The 15,878-nt window shown below is 37.7% G+C and overlaps 1 protein-coding gene across 1 annotated transcript in view; it reads left to right on the top strand.

The window, feature by feature from the left end:
* The window catches only part of znrf1 (zinc and ring finger 1), a 40,906-nt gene extending 25,028 nt beyond the window's left edge, over positions 1-15,878 (top strand). The window contains exons 3-5 of the mRNA XM_020934810.2: positions 10,769-10,874; positions 12,345-12,438; positions 13,001-15,878. Of these exons, the coding sequence (XP_020790469.1) occupies positions 10,769-10,874; positions 12,345-12,402 (164 nt within the window). The 3' untranslated portion in view covers positions 12,403-12,438; positions 13,001-15,878. The remainder of the gene's footprint in view (positions 1-10,768; positions 10,875-12,344; positions 12,439-13,000) is intronic.

Here is a 15,878-nt window from a genome sequence, read left to right on the forward strand (position 1 = left end):
ATTGATTAACTCATTTCAGCTCAAGACCATAGCACACATTTAAGTCAACCAGCCTCGACTACTTGTCTCCATGGAGGTACATAGCCTATGTTTAAAGGTCCTATATTACACAAAATGGACTCTTATGAATTTTAAGCCATGTTAAAATGCTGTTACCTCATCAAAAATATATCTGGAGTTGTGTTTTGCTTGGCATTTTGATTGGCAGCTCCTGGGCTGAAATCATCCAGATAATTCTAGTGGAGGTGTATGGAGTCTAAAAACACACAAAAACACAGTGGAGCTTTTCCGGTGTTACCACAGAAAAGAACTCAGCTTAAATATGCAGGATTTGTGTGTGAATGAAACAAAACTCCAAGTCTTTTTTGATGAGTAAACATTATAACATAGATCAGGACATAGCATAATAAGGGTCCATTTTTCTTTTATGTTTTAGCTGCAACAAATGGCACAGTTATGATTGGAGCCTGCTCCCTGCTTGCTTTCTTCTAGACGTTATTGCTTTGACTGGAATGTTCCACATTATAGCTTTCAACTTGTCTATCTTGCACTTATTCAACTTACTGTGAGCAGGGTCACCTTTCCACATATCTGATCTGTAACTTCCAGGCAAAGCAAATAACATCATCATGGAGACAAGCCAGTGGCAAACCCTCTATCAGAAAAGTTGCATAACACAGCTTTAACTGGAGACTTTTTTCACCTGATACAAATCACATGTACTTTCAAAAACTGTTAAATATCCTTAGACTTAGACTTAAATTTTATTGATCTTCAAGGGAAATTATTTGGATACAGTAGCTCACATATCACAATGCATTAGTAGTAGTAGTAGTAGTAGTTTATTCAGTCATTTTGCAGCACTACAAAACAAAACAAAACATAGACTACAATCCCGTAGATCATGACTGAAAGGGTTTAGGCTGAAGTAAAAGGTACTAACCCCATTAAACAATGACAGAATTCTAAGAAAAAACTGCGTATGAACAGCAAGTTAACATTTACAATTTCACTTACAACTTACTGTATATATAAGAGACAAAATATAAACTAAAACAACCAAAATTGAATGCTTCATTCAGTCTTTTCAGAGCTCTATATCTTTCAAAACATTATAATAACAAAAGAGCAAAAATATAAATGGTAATAATAAATTCTAATAAAGTATGAAAAATAGTGAGAGACTGGTGACAAATAAGGCATAATTGAATATGAATGTATATGTACAAGTAAAAATAAGATATTGAAATGTAGTAATACAAATATATCTCAGCCACAGTATATACAAGATGTTGTAAGGAGAAATAGTGCAAAGATGATATGATGATTGACATCTCAGAAGATTATCTATTACATAAGTGCATTTGTATGGAGTGTAGTATAAATGTAGTCTGTTTGAGTGGAGCTGTAGGAGCCTGTTGGAGAATGAGCACCTCTGTCCCTCAATAGTCTGGTGCAGTGGGTGAGCAGTAGTTTCCATGATGGAGAACAGTTTGTCCAATGTCCTCCTGTCCCTCACTGTGACAAATTTCTGAATATGTATCTTTAGTACATACATATTCAGTTACTTCTAAACACTACACACATGCATAGACTCCCTGCTAAAGTCAAACTAGCCCTCACAGCGTTGTGTAAAAGAACAGTGTGACAGCTCTGACACAGCCTGAGCAATGAGCTGGTAGTTGGCCGAGGCTCATGTGGGAGTACAGTGAGTGACAGAGAGGGGCAGTGGGCTGGAGATGTCTGCAGACTGAGGGCTGATGCCTGATAGTACTGCGCAGAGGGTCAGCGCACACACACATGCACACGCACAAACACACACACACTGCATTAAACCCTCCCTATCCCCCCAGCTCTGTCACTCTCTCAGAATCACTGTCCTCTCCTCCATCTCTACACCAGCCTTCAGTCCATCTTTGCTGCCGGAGTTTTTCGGAGAAGTGCATAAAACTGCTAACTGTAGCTTATCTCATTTCCCAGCATGCTTGGGGGAGTGTTGTCAATCACCTGGGCTTCTTTGAGAAATACCATTACACCTGCACACAAAGAACAATACTATAGAGAGTTCTAGTGTTGGACTTTAAGTAGAGTGGACTGACCGGTCACAGAAGTCTTGACTCCATCTTTATTGTGTTTCATTGTACTGAGGGCAGCATGAAACTAATCCTAATTTGGAGAAACACGTTTAATCCTTTAATGAAATGTAAAGCAATTACATTTTTAATTGGCAAGCTTTTTTGTGAATGAATGTAATCTGCTGGCAGTATAGTGGATGCATCATTTGGTTGCTATGGAAATTTAGAGGATGTGTGGGCAAAATATGTCTCATCGTGTCAAATATGGAGAAAAATGTTGGTCAGAATGGTCACTAGAGATATATATGGATCCATTATAACAAACTTAGGAAAGGTGTGGTAGATCTGTGTTAATATTCTTCTACATGTATGGCCTTATGCAATAGTTTTCATGACTTGCCCCTTCCTGTTTATAGGAGTATTATTAAGCCAGACCTATTGAAGCAAAATCAACTTTTTTATAGGTGTTCCCACTTCTCATTTACCCTCTCAGAGTTGTATTTGGAGTGATTCGTGCATGTTTGAGTATTCTATGCCCCAGTATACACTGACTTTTCTGTATTTACTTCATTCTCCAGTTTTATTTTCTTAATTGGTGAATTGGAGGACATTTATGGCAACATCGGCGCACATTGGACAATGTAATTTTCTAACGTGGATATGTCAGCCGACTTGTTCCTTTTATTAAGTTATTTTAGATCACTATTGCGATTTAAAATGTCCAAATTATAATATACGGTAATGATCCATGGGTTTGTTACATTCCCTTTGCTAAAAATTGTGAATTTATTAATTTGCAGTGTAAGAAAAAAAAAAAAAAAGAAAGAAAACAAAAGAAACGTGGTGGTGAAGGGGTTTAAACAAAAAGGAATTACCAAACTATACAGCCCTAAACTAAGTATAAAAAGTAAGTAAGTAAAAAAAGAACCTAACTAACTAACTAACTAACTAACTAAAGTTGTACTACATGAATAACAAAAGTGCCTCAAATGAAAAATAAATTAATAAATAAATAAAATAAAAAATAACAAAGGCATCAGTCGGCATAATCAGCGAAAAATGAGACACAACAGAATGAAAAAACAAAACATAAATGGCGAGCTGCCACGCAGGTGTCCAGCCATGAATTGGTGGGGGCAGAAGGGTGCCTGGCCAATCCAGTGAACGATCAGATGCCCAGCCTCCGTCTGGCGGTCTCAGCTCCCGCGAATCCGAGTCTGGGGTTTGTGGACCAGATTTGCAAACACACACAAAAACTAAAGAAGTAACGGGAGCACAGAATTATTAAATACCAAAAGGACCAAGACCCATAATAGAGTGTCTAGATTAGGACTATATAGCAGACTCAAGCACAAAGTCTTCTTTAAAGCATTTTGAATTGTTAATTGCTATGACAACTAGGCAAATTTTTCATCACGCCAGCAAGAGGTTGAAACTAAAAGTGTTTTGAAATCCAGTGTGTGTTGTCCAATCTGAAATGGTTTACACATTACATTTATAATAAGGAACATTACGCCCCAAGCAAGGACAATGGTCAGGTAAAATAAAGGACTGATTCTAAATATAAGCCATAGCTCCTCATGTCCGATTCTCAGGAAAGGTCTTTTGAAGTGAAGGTTGGATAAAGCCAGCGCATTGTGTACGATAACTATCAGGGTGTGCTATATGAGGACACAAGCCAGCAGTACAATGTGATAGTGAACTACAGAGAGGGAGCGTGGGTCAGTGAGGACAAAGGAACAGACAGAATTTAGTGGTGTGAGCCAGAGCCAGACAGACTCCCCTAACTCATAATTAATGTGGAGGAGCATGGAGCCAAATGGGTGCTGGCAGGACATCCAGCAGGGACCAAAGTCACTGAACTGCTCCAGGTGAGACAGGTTTACCCCAAACTCAATTATCAACTATTGTCACTGTTGTCTCTGTTACTATACTAGAGTCAGGCTGTGTTTTTGCATAGTCTGCCTGTCACAAACATTCCTCACAAGGCTAGAAGCTGTCAGAAGCAGATAGCTAATTTCCCTCAAGTCTATATATCGTTTTTTGTTTTTTTTTTTTCTCTCTCTCAGTTGAGTTTCTGAATATGAAATCAGAATTAAACAACTTTGTAACTTTTCTGGTGGTGGTTATCCTTATCCATTTCCCATTTTCATTATGAATACAGATTTAAAGCATTCTCCTCTCCACAGATCTGACCTGGTAGCGTTTGATTAGAACATTCAAATCAAGCTCTTCCTTAAATACAAGCATTTGGCACAACCATAGACTGTATAAAGAAGTAGAGTAAGGGAGTGTGATGTTACCCATAATGAAGCTCAATGAGCAGTTATGCGGTGAATTTGGAGTCAGTCCCATATAAGGAATAGGAATTTATTTACGGACGAAACAGCAAAATGAATCCCCATGATCATGCAGAGCAGGTTAATATGAGAATTTTAAGACCAAAATCATGAACTCAATGCAGCAATTACAGAGAAAGGGGTAACACTTTTTCATTGTAAAGTCAACAAAATATAAAAAAAATAAAAATAAAAAATATATAAAAATATAAAATGGTCATATGTCTCTCTGTGTAAGAGTCAAAGAATAAAAATCAGTAAAACACAACCTTTTCTGTTTAGTAAGAACAGAAGTGTGGCTATAGTGACCAAGTCTAACACCCTTAATGAGTTTGTTCATATAAAGACTCAGATTCTGCTGAGGGGCATGGATTGGGGTCAGACACTGGTGCACAAAGGGTTAAGAGGCTGCTGCAAAATCCTGCTTTCCTTAAATTATACACCTAAGTCAGACATACTGCTTTACTAAGAAAAAACACACAAGCTCAAATATCCAGTGTGAAATAAGCACTGAAATGTTCTCGACTCACATGAGATCTGTTGAAGTGACAGGAGCTTGTAAGTAGTATAAGCTTAAAGTAGCATAAAATTAAAAGTATCCAAAGTCCTTTCTGTTCAAGTCTGCTTCTTCTTGTTCCAATGACTCTTTCTCTACTTATCAGTGTAAGTTCAAATAAACCTTTTCCCTTTTAACGTTTTTCTGATATAATAATTTGATATAATAATTTGTTATACTTTTTATTGTAATTGTGTAAAGATACAACATAACTCTTCAGCATCACTGCTCTTTTATTTTCATTTCTTAAATATTTGTTGAAAAAAATCGCCATCTGATATATTTTACTGTGAAGATAAATATGAAACCATCCCCCAGTATCACCAATAACAATGTTACTGATATATCGTGCATTCCTTGCCAAAAATACAAACTTAATCCACATTATCGCCTCAGAACTGACCTGTTTTTGGAGGGATTTAAAATGCTCTCCACTTGATTAATAATGCTCAGGTCATAGGTTCACTGCTTCACACCAAGTCAGAGGAAGATGAAAATAGTGGTGTACATTTGAGACTCCTGTTATGTGAGAGGGGGCTCGCATTTATACATTTTTTCATCTATCTACTCCTTTTGGGTATCATCTCTGTTTATATGATTGACTATAAATCACAGAAAAGAGGAAAAAGTTGAGCTGCCCAAATGAAATAAATAAAATAAAACAATGCATTGAAAAAAAAAAAAAAATCAATAAATAAAAGGATTTTTTGGAAAAGTATACTCCATAAACCTTTATTTGGGCCATTGTTTTTGTAAAGTTTATGTTGGGACACACAATGTACCCGGTGCATTAGTCTCAGTTAGTGTTTGGGGTGATTATTTGGTTATAATTTTTTAAATGGGTTATCAGGATAATGCAGGTCACACTAGAATCTTAAGGAATAATAGACTACAGTATAATTGTGAGAATATTAGAAGTAAAATAAGTAAGATATGTCACTTTAAACTTACTTGAAAGTTTAATTTCATAAAGCCTGGTCACACAGAAGAAAGGTCATCTATTAGACAAAGGAAATGAATAAGAATTAGATTTCACTGTTTCTTGGCCCTGCTGTCCAACTGGGAACAATAGTTAAAGGGCCCATACGCTATTTTCTGATTTGTGTTGTTTCATCATCAAAATCTTACCTGGAGTTGTGTTTTGCGTCATTCACACACAGACTTTAACACACAGACTCTGCATATTTAGGCTATGCTCTTCTTTCAAACAGAAAACGTTCTGCTCCAGCTTGTGATTTGGTCTCTGCTGAACTAAAGATAAAAGCCAAGGTAACCATTAACTTGAAAAATACTACTTCATGACATCCCAAGGTGCAATAGAGCATTTTCAGCTTTGGATATGTACACAGATTATTATGAAAGGGTTACTCAAATGTGTGAATGAAACAAAACACAACTCCAGGTATGTTTTTGAGGAGATAACAACATTCTAACACGATTTAATGCTCACAAGAGTCAGTTGGTGTAATATAAAAACTTTAAGTGGTAACACTAAAATGATATATTGCAACATCCCTTTAGTCTCCATCGGTGTCGTGTCTATTGTCTATACATATTAGACATTGTAAAACTGTGTCACCTAATGTCACTGAAAAACACAGTTGTCTGTAAATCCGGGATGAGCTGCAGCGTTACCTGAAGTGGCCTGACGGGGGACGTGATATGGAGGCCTAAAGAAGTGGAGAGAGGACAGAGACGCAGTGAACAATGAAGTCAGATGGGGTGAGGAGAGAGATAGTGCAGTGGGGTTATGGGAGTTCTAAGCTGATTTGCAGTCAGAGCATATGTCTTCAGTGTGTTATTCAATCTCTAGACTTATTCTTACACCATAACATCAGCTTTGTCTGCTTATCATTCAGCCTAGTTTTCACTGTCAATGCTACAGAACACATGGAGCAATAATTAAAGGGCCCATATTATGCTGTTCTCTGATCTATGTTATAATGTTGTTTCCTCATCACAAACACCCTGAGTTGTGTTTTGTTTCATTCACACGTTTAACATACGAACCCTGCATATTTAGGCTGAGTTCTTCTCTTAAACAGAAAACATTCTGTTGCGCCTTGCGATGTCATGTGGTAATAAGGGAAGTTCTCCACTGTGTTTTTAAACTCCATACACCTTCACTTGAATCCAGTGGTGTAGTGGGGGTACACAATTCATGACGTCATCGATGTGACTCCCCCTCAAAATAATGCGGAATTATGTTATTATCATTAATCATACCTGCTAAACATAAACCAAGACTGAACCAGGACATAACTAGGACTAAACCAGGTCTAAACCAGGTCTAAACCAGAACTAAACCAGGACTAAACTAAGACTGAACCAGGACTAAAACTGGACTAAGCCAAGACTAAACCAGGATTGAACCAGACTAAACTAGGACAAAACCAGAACTGAACCAGGACTAAAACGGGACTAAACCAGGACTAAAACCAGAACTGAACCAGGACAGAACCAGGACTAAACTAAAACTGAACCAGGACTAAAACTGGACTAAACCAAGACTAAACCAGGACTGAACCAGACTAAACCAGGACAAAACCAAGACTGAACCAGGACTAAAACATGACTAAACCAGGACTAAAACCAGAACTGAACCAGGACTAAAACAGGACAAAACCAGGTCTAAACCAGGACTAATCTTGGACTTGAGAGAGAGGGAGAACTCCGAGCTCACAGCGCAGGGTGTCCGCAAAGTGAGATCGGGCAGTGGCTGTGCTTAGCCCTGTGGGTCGTGGAGCTCTGCACAGGTCCTTTCGTCCGCGATCACCCAACGGTCTACGTGGGTGCACTTCCAGGCCCGTCCCGACACTCAGTCCTGGCTCTGTCCTGGTTTAGTCCTGTTTCAGTTCTGGGTTAGTCCTGGTTTAGTTCTGGTTCAGTCGTGATTCAGTCCTGGTTCAGTCTTTGCTGAAAATATGGTAAAAGGTAGCTTTTAACTTGAAAACTACTTCATGACATCACAAGGTGGAACAGAGCATTTTGAGCTTTGGAAATGTAGACAAACTAATTATAAAAGGTTACTCAAACATGTGTGAATGAAACAAAACACAACTCCTGGTATGATTTTGGTGTTGTAACAGCATTAAAGCTCACAAGAGTCACTTTTAATGTTCTGTGATGAGAATATGGAGAGTGTAGTGGAATTTTCTACCTCTTAGTGCCTGTCAGATAGTTACGACCTGCAGTGTTTTGATACTCATTCAATTCAAGTCATTTACATAATGGGACTGCAACAATTGCTTTGAATAATGGCTGACTAGTTGACTACTATAAACATTAATTGCAGCCATAGTAAATAGATATTAATCTTCTCTCCTCTCCTCCATCCTTTCTTCAACATAGCAGCATAACCACCAGCCACCTCAGCCTCTCCCTCTCTTCACCATCACCAGTAAAAGAGGGGGGGTTTCTTTCTTTCTATTATTGGTTTACTACACATCACCTTTTCCTTCACAGGGATGTCAAAATTTATGTTTACAGATACAAACAAATAGAGACACAAACAAACCTTCCCTTAATAGATAGATGTTTGTTGTGACCAAACATCAGTAAAATCCTTAATTTAATTTTATTGTTTACATACCCATTCTGTGATCAGCACTTCAGCTTTCTTTAATTTACCAAAACCTTCTCTCTCAAATCCCAAAAGTTTTTTGATTACTCACACTCACCATTTTTGTTGAAAATTAAACAGCTTAAAGTGACAGTTCGGAATTTTGTACATAGGGCTTAATTTCCTAGTTAGCCAGAGTGTTGGAGACGTGTGGAGACACTTAAAAAAAAAAAATTCCATCCAGTCCTTGTATTTGCAGAGGTCGCTGGTGCTAGGCTAGTGCATGTCAATGGCCATAGTTAGCTGGCAGTCTTACCCACTCCACAAAGCACATGAAGCAAAACAATTATTTTGCCAGACTATAAATGTTAATATCTGTGTTGATAAAATAATGTTTAAAATAAAACTAACCTTGCATCGCTTGAATTGTCGCATGTTGAGGGACTATTTTCTCATATATCGAGCCGCTGCTGTAAAACTTGCTGCTGCTGTTCAGACATAAATCCTTTAAATGCAAGGTTAGTTTTATTTCAAACATTATTTTATCAACACAGATTTTCACAGCAATAGATAGATTTGCTTCAGGTGCTTTGTGGAGTGGGTAAGACTGTTTTTAGTAGCAGGCTAACTATGACCACTGACATGTGCTAGCCTAGCACCAACGACCTCTGCAAATACAAGTACTGGATAGAAAGACTAACTAGGAAATGAGGTCCTATGTCCTAAATTCTCTTCAACAGAACTATGAACGCTCATTGATTGCAGGCTTCTGAAAATGTTTTTGTTTTTTTGTTTTTTTGAGTATTCAGACAATCTTAAAACTTTTTTGACAGTGTTTGCTAATGCCTGCATAGTGTCACCATGGTAACTCCTGCACATTCCACCATAGAAATATATGTAGAACACCCCCAACAAGAAATGACTGTAAAGTATCAATACTGAAGTGAACGAGCGCTTACAGACTGAACATTATAAAAGAATTCCCCAAACTTGAACCCATAATGCTGTGCTGTGTAATACTTAGGGGTTAATTCTCCGAAGCCCTTACATAAATGTACATCTGAATAAACACATTTGGAGTTTACACAAAAACAGTTAGATCTGTGCATTGATTCCATTAGTCTAGGCGCTTCTCTCCCAGCAGGGGGCGTGTGAGTGAGCTGAGCAGCAAGATGACACACTGCAGGCTTATAATTGGTGGCATGCTGGGAGCAGGCTGCCTCTAATTGACTCAGTGTGGATTAGACTTCACTGTGTTTTTTTATTTTAATCAGCAGCCAAAGCCATGACAAGGACCGCCCACTATTCAGAGACATGCCCACTGCCACTAGAGCCTTCCACTTCACCAAGTATTATTCAAGTATTATTGTATTTTGGTGTCTGCAGTGGATGTTCTTTCTGATGAAACCACGTTCTCCACTAGTTATGATAAAGCACATTTAGAGTAAAAGGAATTTTCAATATATCAGTTTTTATGAACTCTACAGACTCAGTAAGTCACCAGATCACACAACTTGTCACACTTTTTTCTTCTTATTGAGTCCTTGGAGTCGAGAGTCCATCAAATTTGTTCTGATTATGTCAAAAACTGTCTGAGAAAGTGTAGTAGTGACCAGCTTTGTTTTTAGCTCAGGATCTCACTATGTCAGCATGTGCAGGCCTTACACCATCTGCTGGAGCTTTTTATAACTACATCATGACTGATAGGGTGGAGGTAATGCCTCTACAAAGTCCATGGTTTAGAAGCATGGACTGTATTTACAGTATAATTGGACAAAGCTAACCTGCTAGGTGCCATTTTTTAAATAGTATGTGTTCATGAGGGCACTTACAGCTCCATCGACTTCTGGTGTTTTTATTTTGCTATTATACTGTATGTCAGAAAACAAATTCCTATTTCAAATTTAAAACTTGGCTCCAAATTCGCCCCTATAAATGCTATTATCATTAGCCTCATTTGACTGGAGCTGAGCACTGTGTTTGACGTCACACTCCCACACAGTTCAGTTTTTTACAATGTCTTTGTGTAAAAGGTATAAACTCCCAAAAATCCATAATCCAGCCTCTTTAAAATTATCAGGAAGTGAAATAACTGGATTGGTGCATTTTAAGTCGTTACGACCCTGGCTCTTCACTCTGCTGTGGCCATGTTTGATGTCTGCTACAGATGAAAGATAGTGCTAGGATGAAAGATAGTACTGTATCTGACTTGGTTGTGGGTTCTGTGTGTTTTCAGATGATGTGTTGGCGAGGGACGCTGGGGAGTGTGTAATCTGTCTGGAAGAGCTGCAGCAAGGGGACACCATCGCCAGACTGCCGTGCCTCTGCATCTACCACAAAAGGTGAGACACTCTTTGAACGCCTGCCACTTCTATAATTCTCCACTTCTCCTAATGAAATTACTATACACTGCAATGAAAGGCTTAATGGACAAAAGGCGTTTATATTGATTTAGAAGTTATTTTGTCACAGGGTTAAAGATGCCAAGTGTTGTTTTTCTAAATACAGTAGTCAAATTTTGATGTGAGATTGATAGCGAAGGACATAATGAGTAGGTGAAAATGATAATAACTGAGAACGATTGTTTGATACAGAAAAGGATCTTTGGGCAGAATTAAATAGATACAATAAAGAGTTAAACTGAAATTAAACAAAGTTGTTTCTTGATGAAAATACATGATAAATCTTGTGTGAATCCTTACTACATTTCAAAAACTAAAATGTAGTCAAGTTAAAATTTCTTGAATTAAGAATGTTTTATAATGATATGAGGTAGTTACAAATTAAATCATCAACCAATGGAACAAGGCTTTTATACTAAAAATATGTAAATATATCTTGCTACAATATTCTTGCAGTGGAGGGTTTGCTACTTGCCCATTTCCATGGATGGAGATGTTATTGCTTTGCCTTGAATGTTCCATAGTATGAAATTAAACTCAAATCTTACATTTAACACAATTACTTGCATTTTTATTGCTTGTAAACAAACAAACAAACAAACAAAATGCATTCATACTATAAGAAGGGTAACATCTCCACAGATCTGACCTAGTGGAGTTACTTGCCTGTTACCATGGAAACAAATATGCTAAATGTCATATTGTGGAACATACCAGGCAAAGCAATATCATTTCCATGGGTCCTCTACTACAAAAGTCACACAGTGCACCTTTAAGATAAGAAAAACAACTCTTTGCACTTAAAATAAAAACAAAATAGAATATTGCTTGAATTAAGAAATATACACCTATTCCATTGTTAGATAATTTTACTTTACTTATGATGAATCTACTCAAATAAAGTAAAATGTTCTTAATTTAAGTCATTTTTACTCATTACTTTTTGCAGTGTACAAGTTTCCAGCTCCTGACCAAACATCTTAGAAATAAAATAGTCCCCTAGCTCAGTCCCAGTGGTACATATTTTACCCAGGCAATTTTGAGCAGTACATCATGATGTCAGAAGGTGTCAGCATAACTGATGCAAGCCTGGACTTTTCCATCAAGTAAAAGCACACCACATATCATGACTGCACATCGACTTTGCCATGTCAATACTATAGAGTTAGCATTTTTGTATTTGAAACCTATTCCCGTATAAATAAATGCAGTCAATGAACAAACAACAGAGAGGACAGACCTTAAAGTTGCCAGTTTGTGCTTGTAAATGATAAAGAATTCCTAGTGGAGGGCGTATAAATAATAAAGAAAAGTAGCGAGTTGTATGGCCATAGTTTAGGGGAGAACTGGGAAGCAAATATAAAAACAAAACAAATGTAACAGCACTAACGAAATGTTGTGTGTGTTTAGCTGTATAGACTCATGGTTTGAGATTAATCGGTCCTGTCCTGAACACCCATCTGACTGACCACTGACCACTGGGCCCACACAAAGACTGCACCAGGTAATACCCGAGGGCTCTTGAGTAATTAAAGGGCCTGTATTACACAAAATGGATTCTTGTGAGGTTTAAGTAATGTTATAATGTCAATACCTTCTCAAAAGCATACCTGGAGTTGCATTTTGTTTCATTCACACATGTTTGCTTTATTATTCCTTTATTATTACTCTGTCAACATGTCCAAAGCTCAGAATGATCTGTTCCAGCTTTTGATGTCAGGTTAACAGCTACGTTTTACTTTTTATTCAGTAGAGATTGGATATTCTAGTGCTGAAATCATCCAAATGATTCTAGTGAAGGTGTATGGAGTTTAAATCACAATGTAGCACTTTCTGTATTACTCATGACATCACAAGGTGGAATAGAGTGTTTTCAGTTTGAGAGAAGAAGTGAGCTTAAATATGCAGGATTTAGGAACATGAGTGAATGATACAAAACACAACTCCAAACAACATTTTAAGATAGATCAGAAAATAGTGTAATGTGGGCCCTTTAAGAAAAGAATGTATGTGTGTATAAAATACATTTCTATTCATTATACTGTGACTTTTATGTTTCTGTGCAGAACTTGGGGTGGCGCTGATAAGAACAACTTGAGACAGACACAACAATCCCATACTTATCCAGAAGAATCCATCATTGTCACGGCGATTATACCTTCTTCTTGTCGATTGAACCAAAAACACTTGAGCTCAGAAGCCATGCTCCATTATGTCTGATTCAGAGACAGTGTGGGCTCGTCCTGTCCCCCGGGCCTCGACCCTGAAAACGGATGGAGACTGGGACCCTATTGGAATAATTATGGGGAAACAGACAGTGAGGAGTGGACTTATAGAGGAGTGGTTTTATGTTATTCAACGTATATGTGCAATGAAGGGCTGGTTGACAGTTGCTTTGCTCATCTTGATCGATCTCAGATTTCAATATGAGTTTGGATCCTTTAAAAAAATATACAAATTGCAGTTTCAAATAATTTCAAAGCCCCCAATGCAATGGTATAGAAAGGTTATGCATAATCATAGACTATATATAAATAGATAGTTTTCCAAATAGGAAGTGTTCATGGCTGCGCTTCTGGCTCCATCAACTCTGTTTCCATTTGACTTTACATAAAAAAAATTGTCACCCCTCTCTGTAATTGCTGCAGTGAACCTCGGTACATGATCTTGGTGTTTTTATTTAGCTATTTTGTTTGTGAATAAATTCCTATTCTTAATATGGAACTGGCCCCTAATTTGCTCCTACAACTGCTAGCATCCTGAGCTTCATTAGACTCTATGAATGACACTCGCTTAGTCCACTCTTTTATACAGTCTATGTGCATAATGCATTCCTTAAGAACCATTTGCTTTTGTTGGCCTTGTGTGTAGAACCATAATCAACTTTTTCAGCATGTTGAGGTGTATAGCTTTTCTGTGGGGATGACCATTGCAGACATGAAACAGCCGCAGATGCTCTCGGCCACGCCTTGGTCAAACTCAAGTCCTTGTTTTTAAGTTATAATACATATCACTGTATTATGATAATCTCTAAGGCAGGTGGTTGTACCATCTTGCAAGTTAAGCAGTTAAAATGTCAATTTGCGATCTCTATAAACACTTTTTAATCTTCATTCTACTATCAGTCCACTCCTTCCTCCTGTTATAGTGAAAGCAAGTAGAGGACACAGAGACAAGGCATAGAAGATCCGGACAGATGAACTATCCTGTGTAATATACAGTGGGACTCTCATCTCATTACAGGACAGTACCAAGTCTCACGCAGACTGGTCTAAGTGTGCTTCTCATAGAGCTTCTGACCTCCTCGCCAATTCGACCATAAATGTAATCAAACAAGTCCCCACAGCGCTTGTAGAGTCCTCCTGAACGCACAAGTGTGTGTATGTGGGTCTACAGAGAAAGTACATGGGGAGGAGAAGGAGCAGCAATGTATCTAACGCTCCTGTTGCTTTGTGCGTGTGTTTGTGTGACAGTAAGAATAGTGGATTCACAATGGGAAAATGTGAACTGCACTGAAAGCCTTTTGAAAATCACTTTCATTCATAATTTACCAAAGAAATGCTATCTCTCAGTTCATATCTGTTTTAGTAATGTAAGATGGTGACATTTGGTCGTTAAATGTTATTCTGTGACATAAAAAAATCGAGGTCAGTAATGGGAAGAGATTAGAAATTGACTAGAGCCGAACACTATGGGTAACATCACACTCACTTAGTCCACTCCTTTATACAGTCTATCATCCTAACCTACTACATTTCTGCATAACATGAGTTCTTTAAAGACTTCATATATGAATTATTTATTACAACATAATATTTACCACTTTATTTTCCTTCACATGTTGAGAAGTTACCAGAGCCATTTGGTCCACTATTCTTCTGTCTGTGATGTGTGTTGTCTGGCTTCATGTGTGAATGTGCACTGTGTATGTGACTGAGTGAGTACAGATGTGTGTCTGTGACTGGTTTAATGTTTACAGTGCAGAAGTCCAAGTCTTCAGTCTGTGCGTCATCTCTAGCTTCTTCTTCAGGATGTCCACACAACCGTTTCTCCCAAAGTTAATGTATGTGACTGTGACATTTCCCGAAACGTGGACAAACAGATGGAGAACATATTGTATCTCTTATTGTTTACATTGAATGTGCTTAGAGACTGACTGGGTTACAAGCATAGACTGTATATATATCTTTATACAGTCTATGGTTACAAGAGCTGCAATAGAGACAGTAAGAACTGGACAAGCACAAGTTTAGTTCATTGATTAAAATGCCCTACTACTGTGATACAATGTACAAAATATAATATGAGGATGTAACAAAAAAAAAAACAACAACAGATATTTACTCTACTCAATATTTTTCAAATATTGTTTATATCATCTAATCAAGCAAAGAGACATCACTAATAAACATATTGTATAACAAGTTGTGAGTATTGCAAATAGCACTTTTAATAGATATGCTCTGCTTCCAAATGAAACAAAAGTACCGTAACAAGAGGTGACTTCATTGTCACCTTGTTTTGTTTTGAACAAACATATTTTAGGTTTTATTCACTGCTCTGAACTCCTACCTCCTGAATAAAGCTCATGAATCACTTGCTGCATTTGAATAGTTTTGAACACACTGAAAATGTGAAATGGTCACAGTTTTAGGAGAGATGGTTGTGTAATTGTTGTTCAGTTTTATATTAATGAGTTTGTGTGTGGATGTGTACGTGTGTGTTAGCTGCTGGGAAGGCGCCTCCCTCTCAATGCTTCTGTCTCCGTGTGTCCCACAGACTAGAACAGGTCTGACGGTGGCTCAGACCCAGAGGACTGTAGTCCCATGTGGAGCAGTGCCACTGGACTTATTTATTCATTTGTTCATTTAACAATATTTGTTTATATTACAATCATGTGGGGTGTAACTCACTCTCCAGAACGAGCTGGTATATGAAGACTAC

This window comes from Boleophthalmus pectinirostris, unplaced genomic scaffold, assembly GCF_026225935.1.
Source record: "Boleophthalmus pectinirostris isolate CB_2022bp ecotype Guang Dong unplaced genomic scaffold, ASM2622593v1 HiC_scaffold_2, whole genome shotgun sequence".
NCBI lineage: Eukaryota > Metazoa > Chordata > Actinopteri > Gobiiformes > Gobiidae > Boleophthalmus > Boleophthalmus pectinirostris.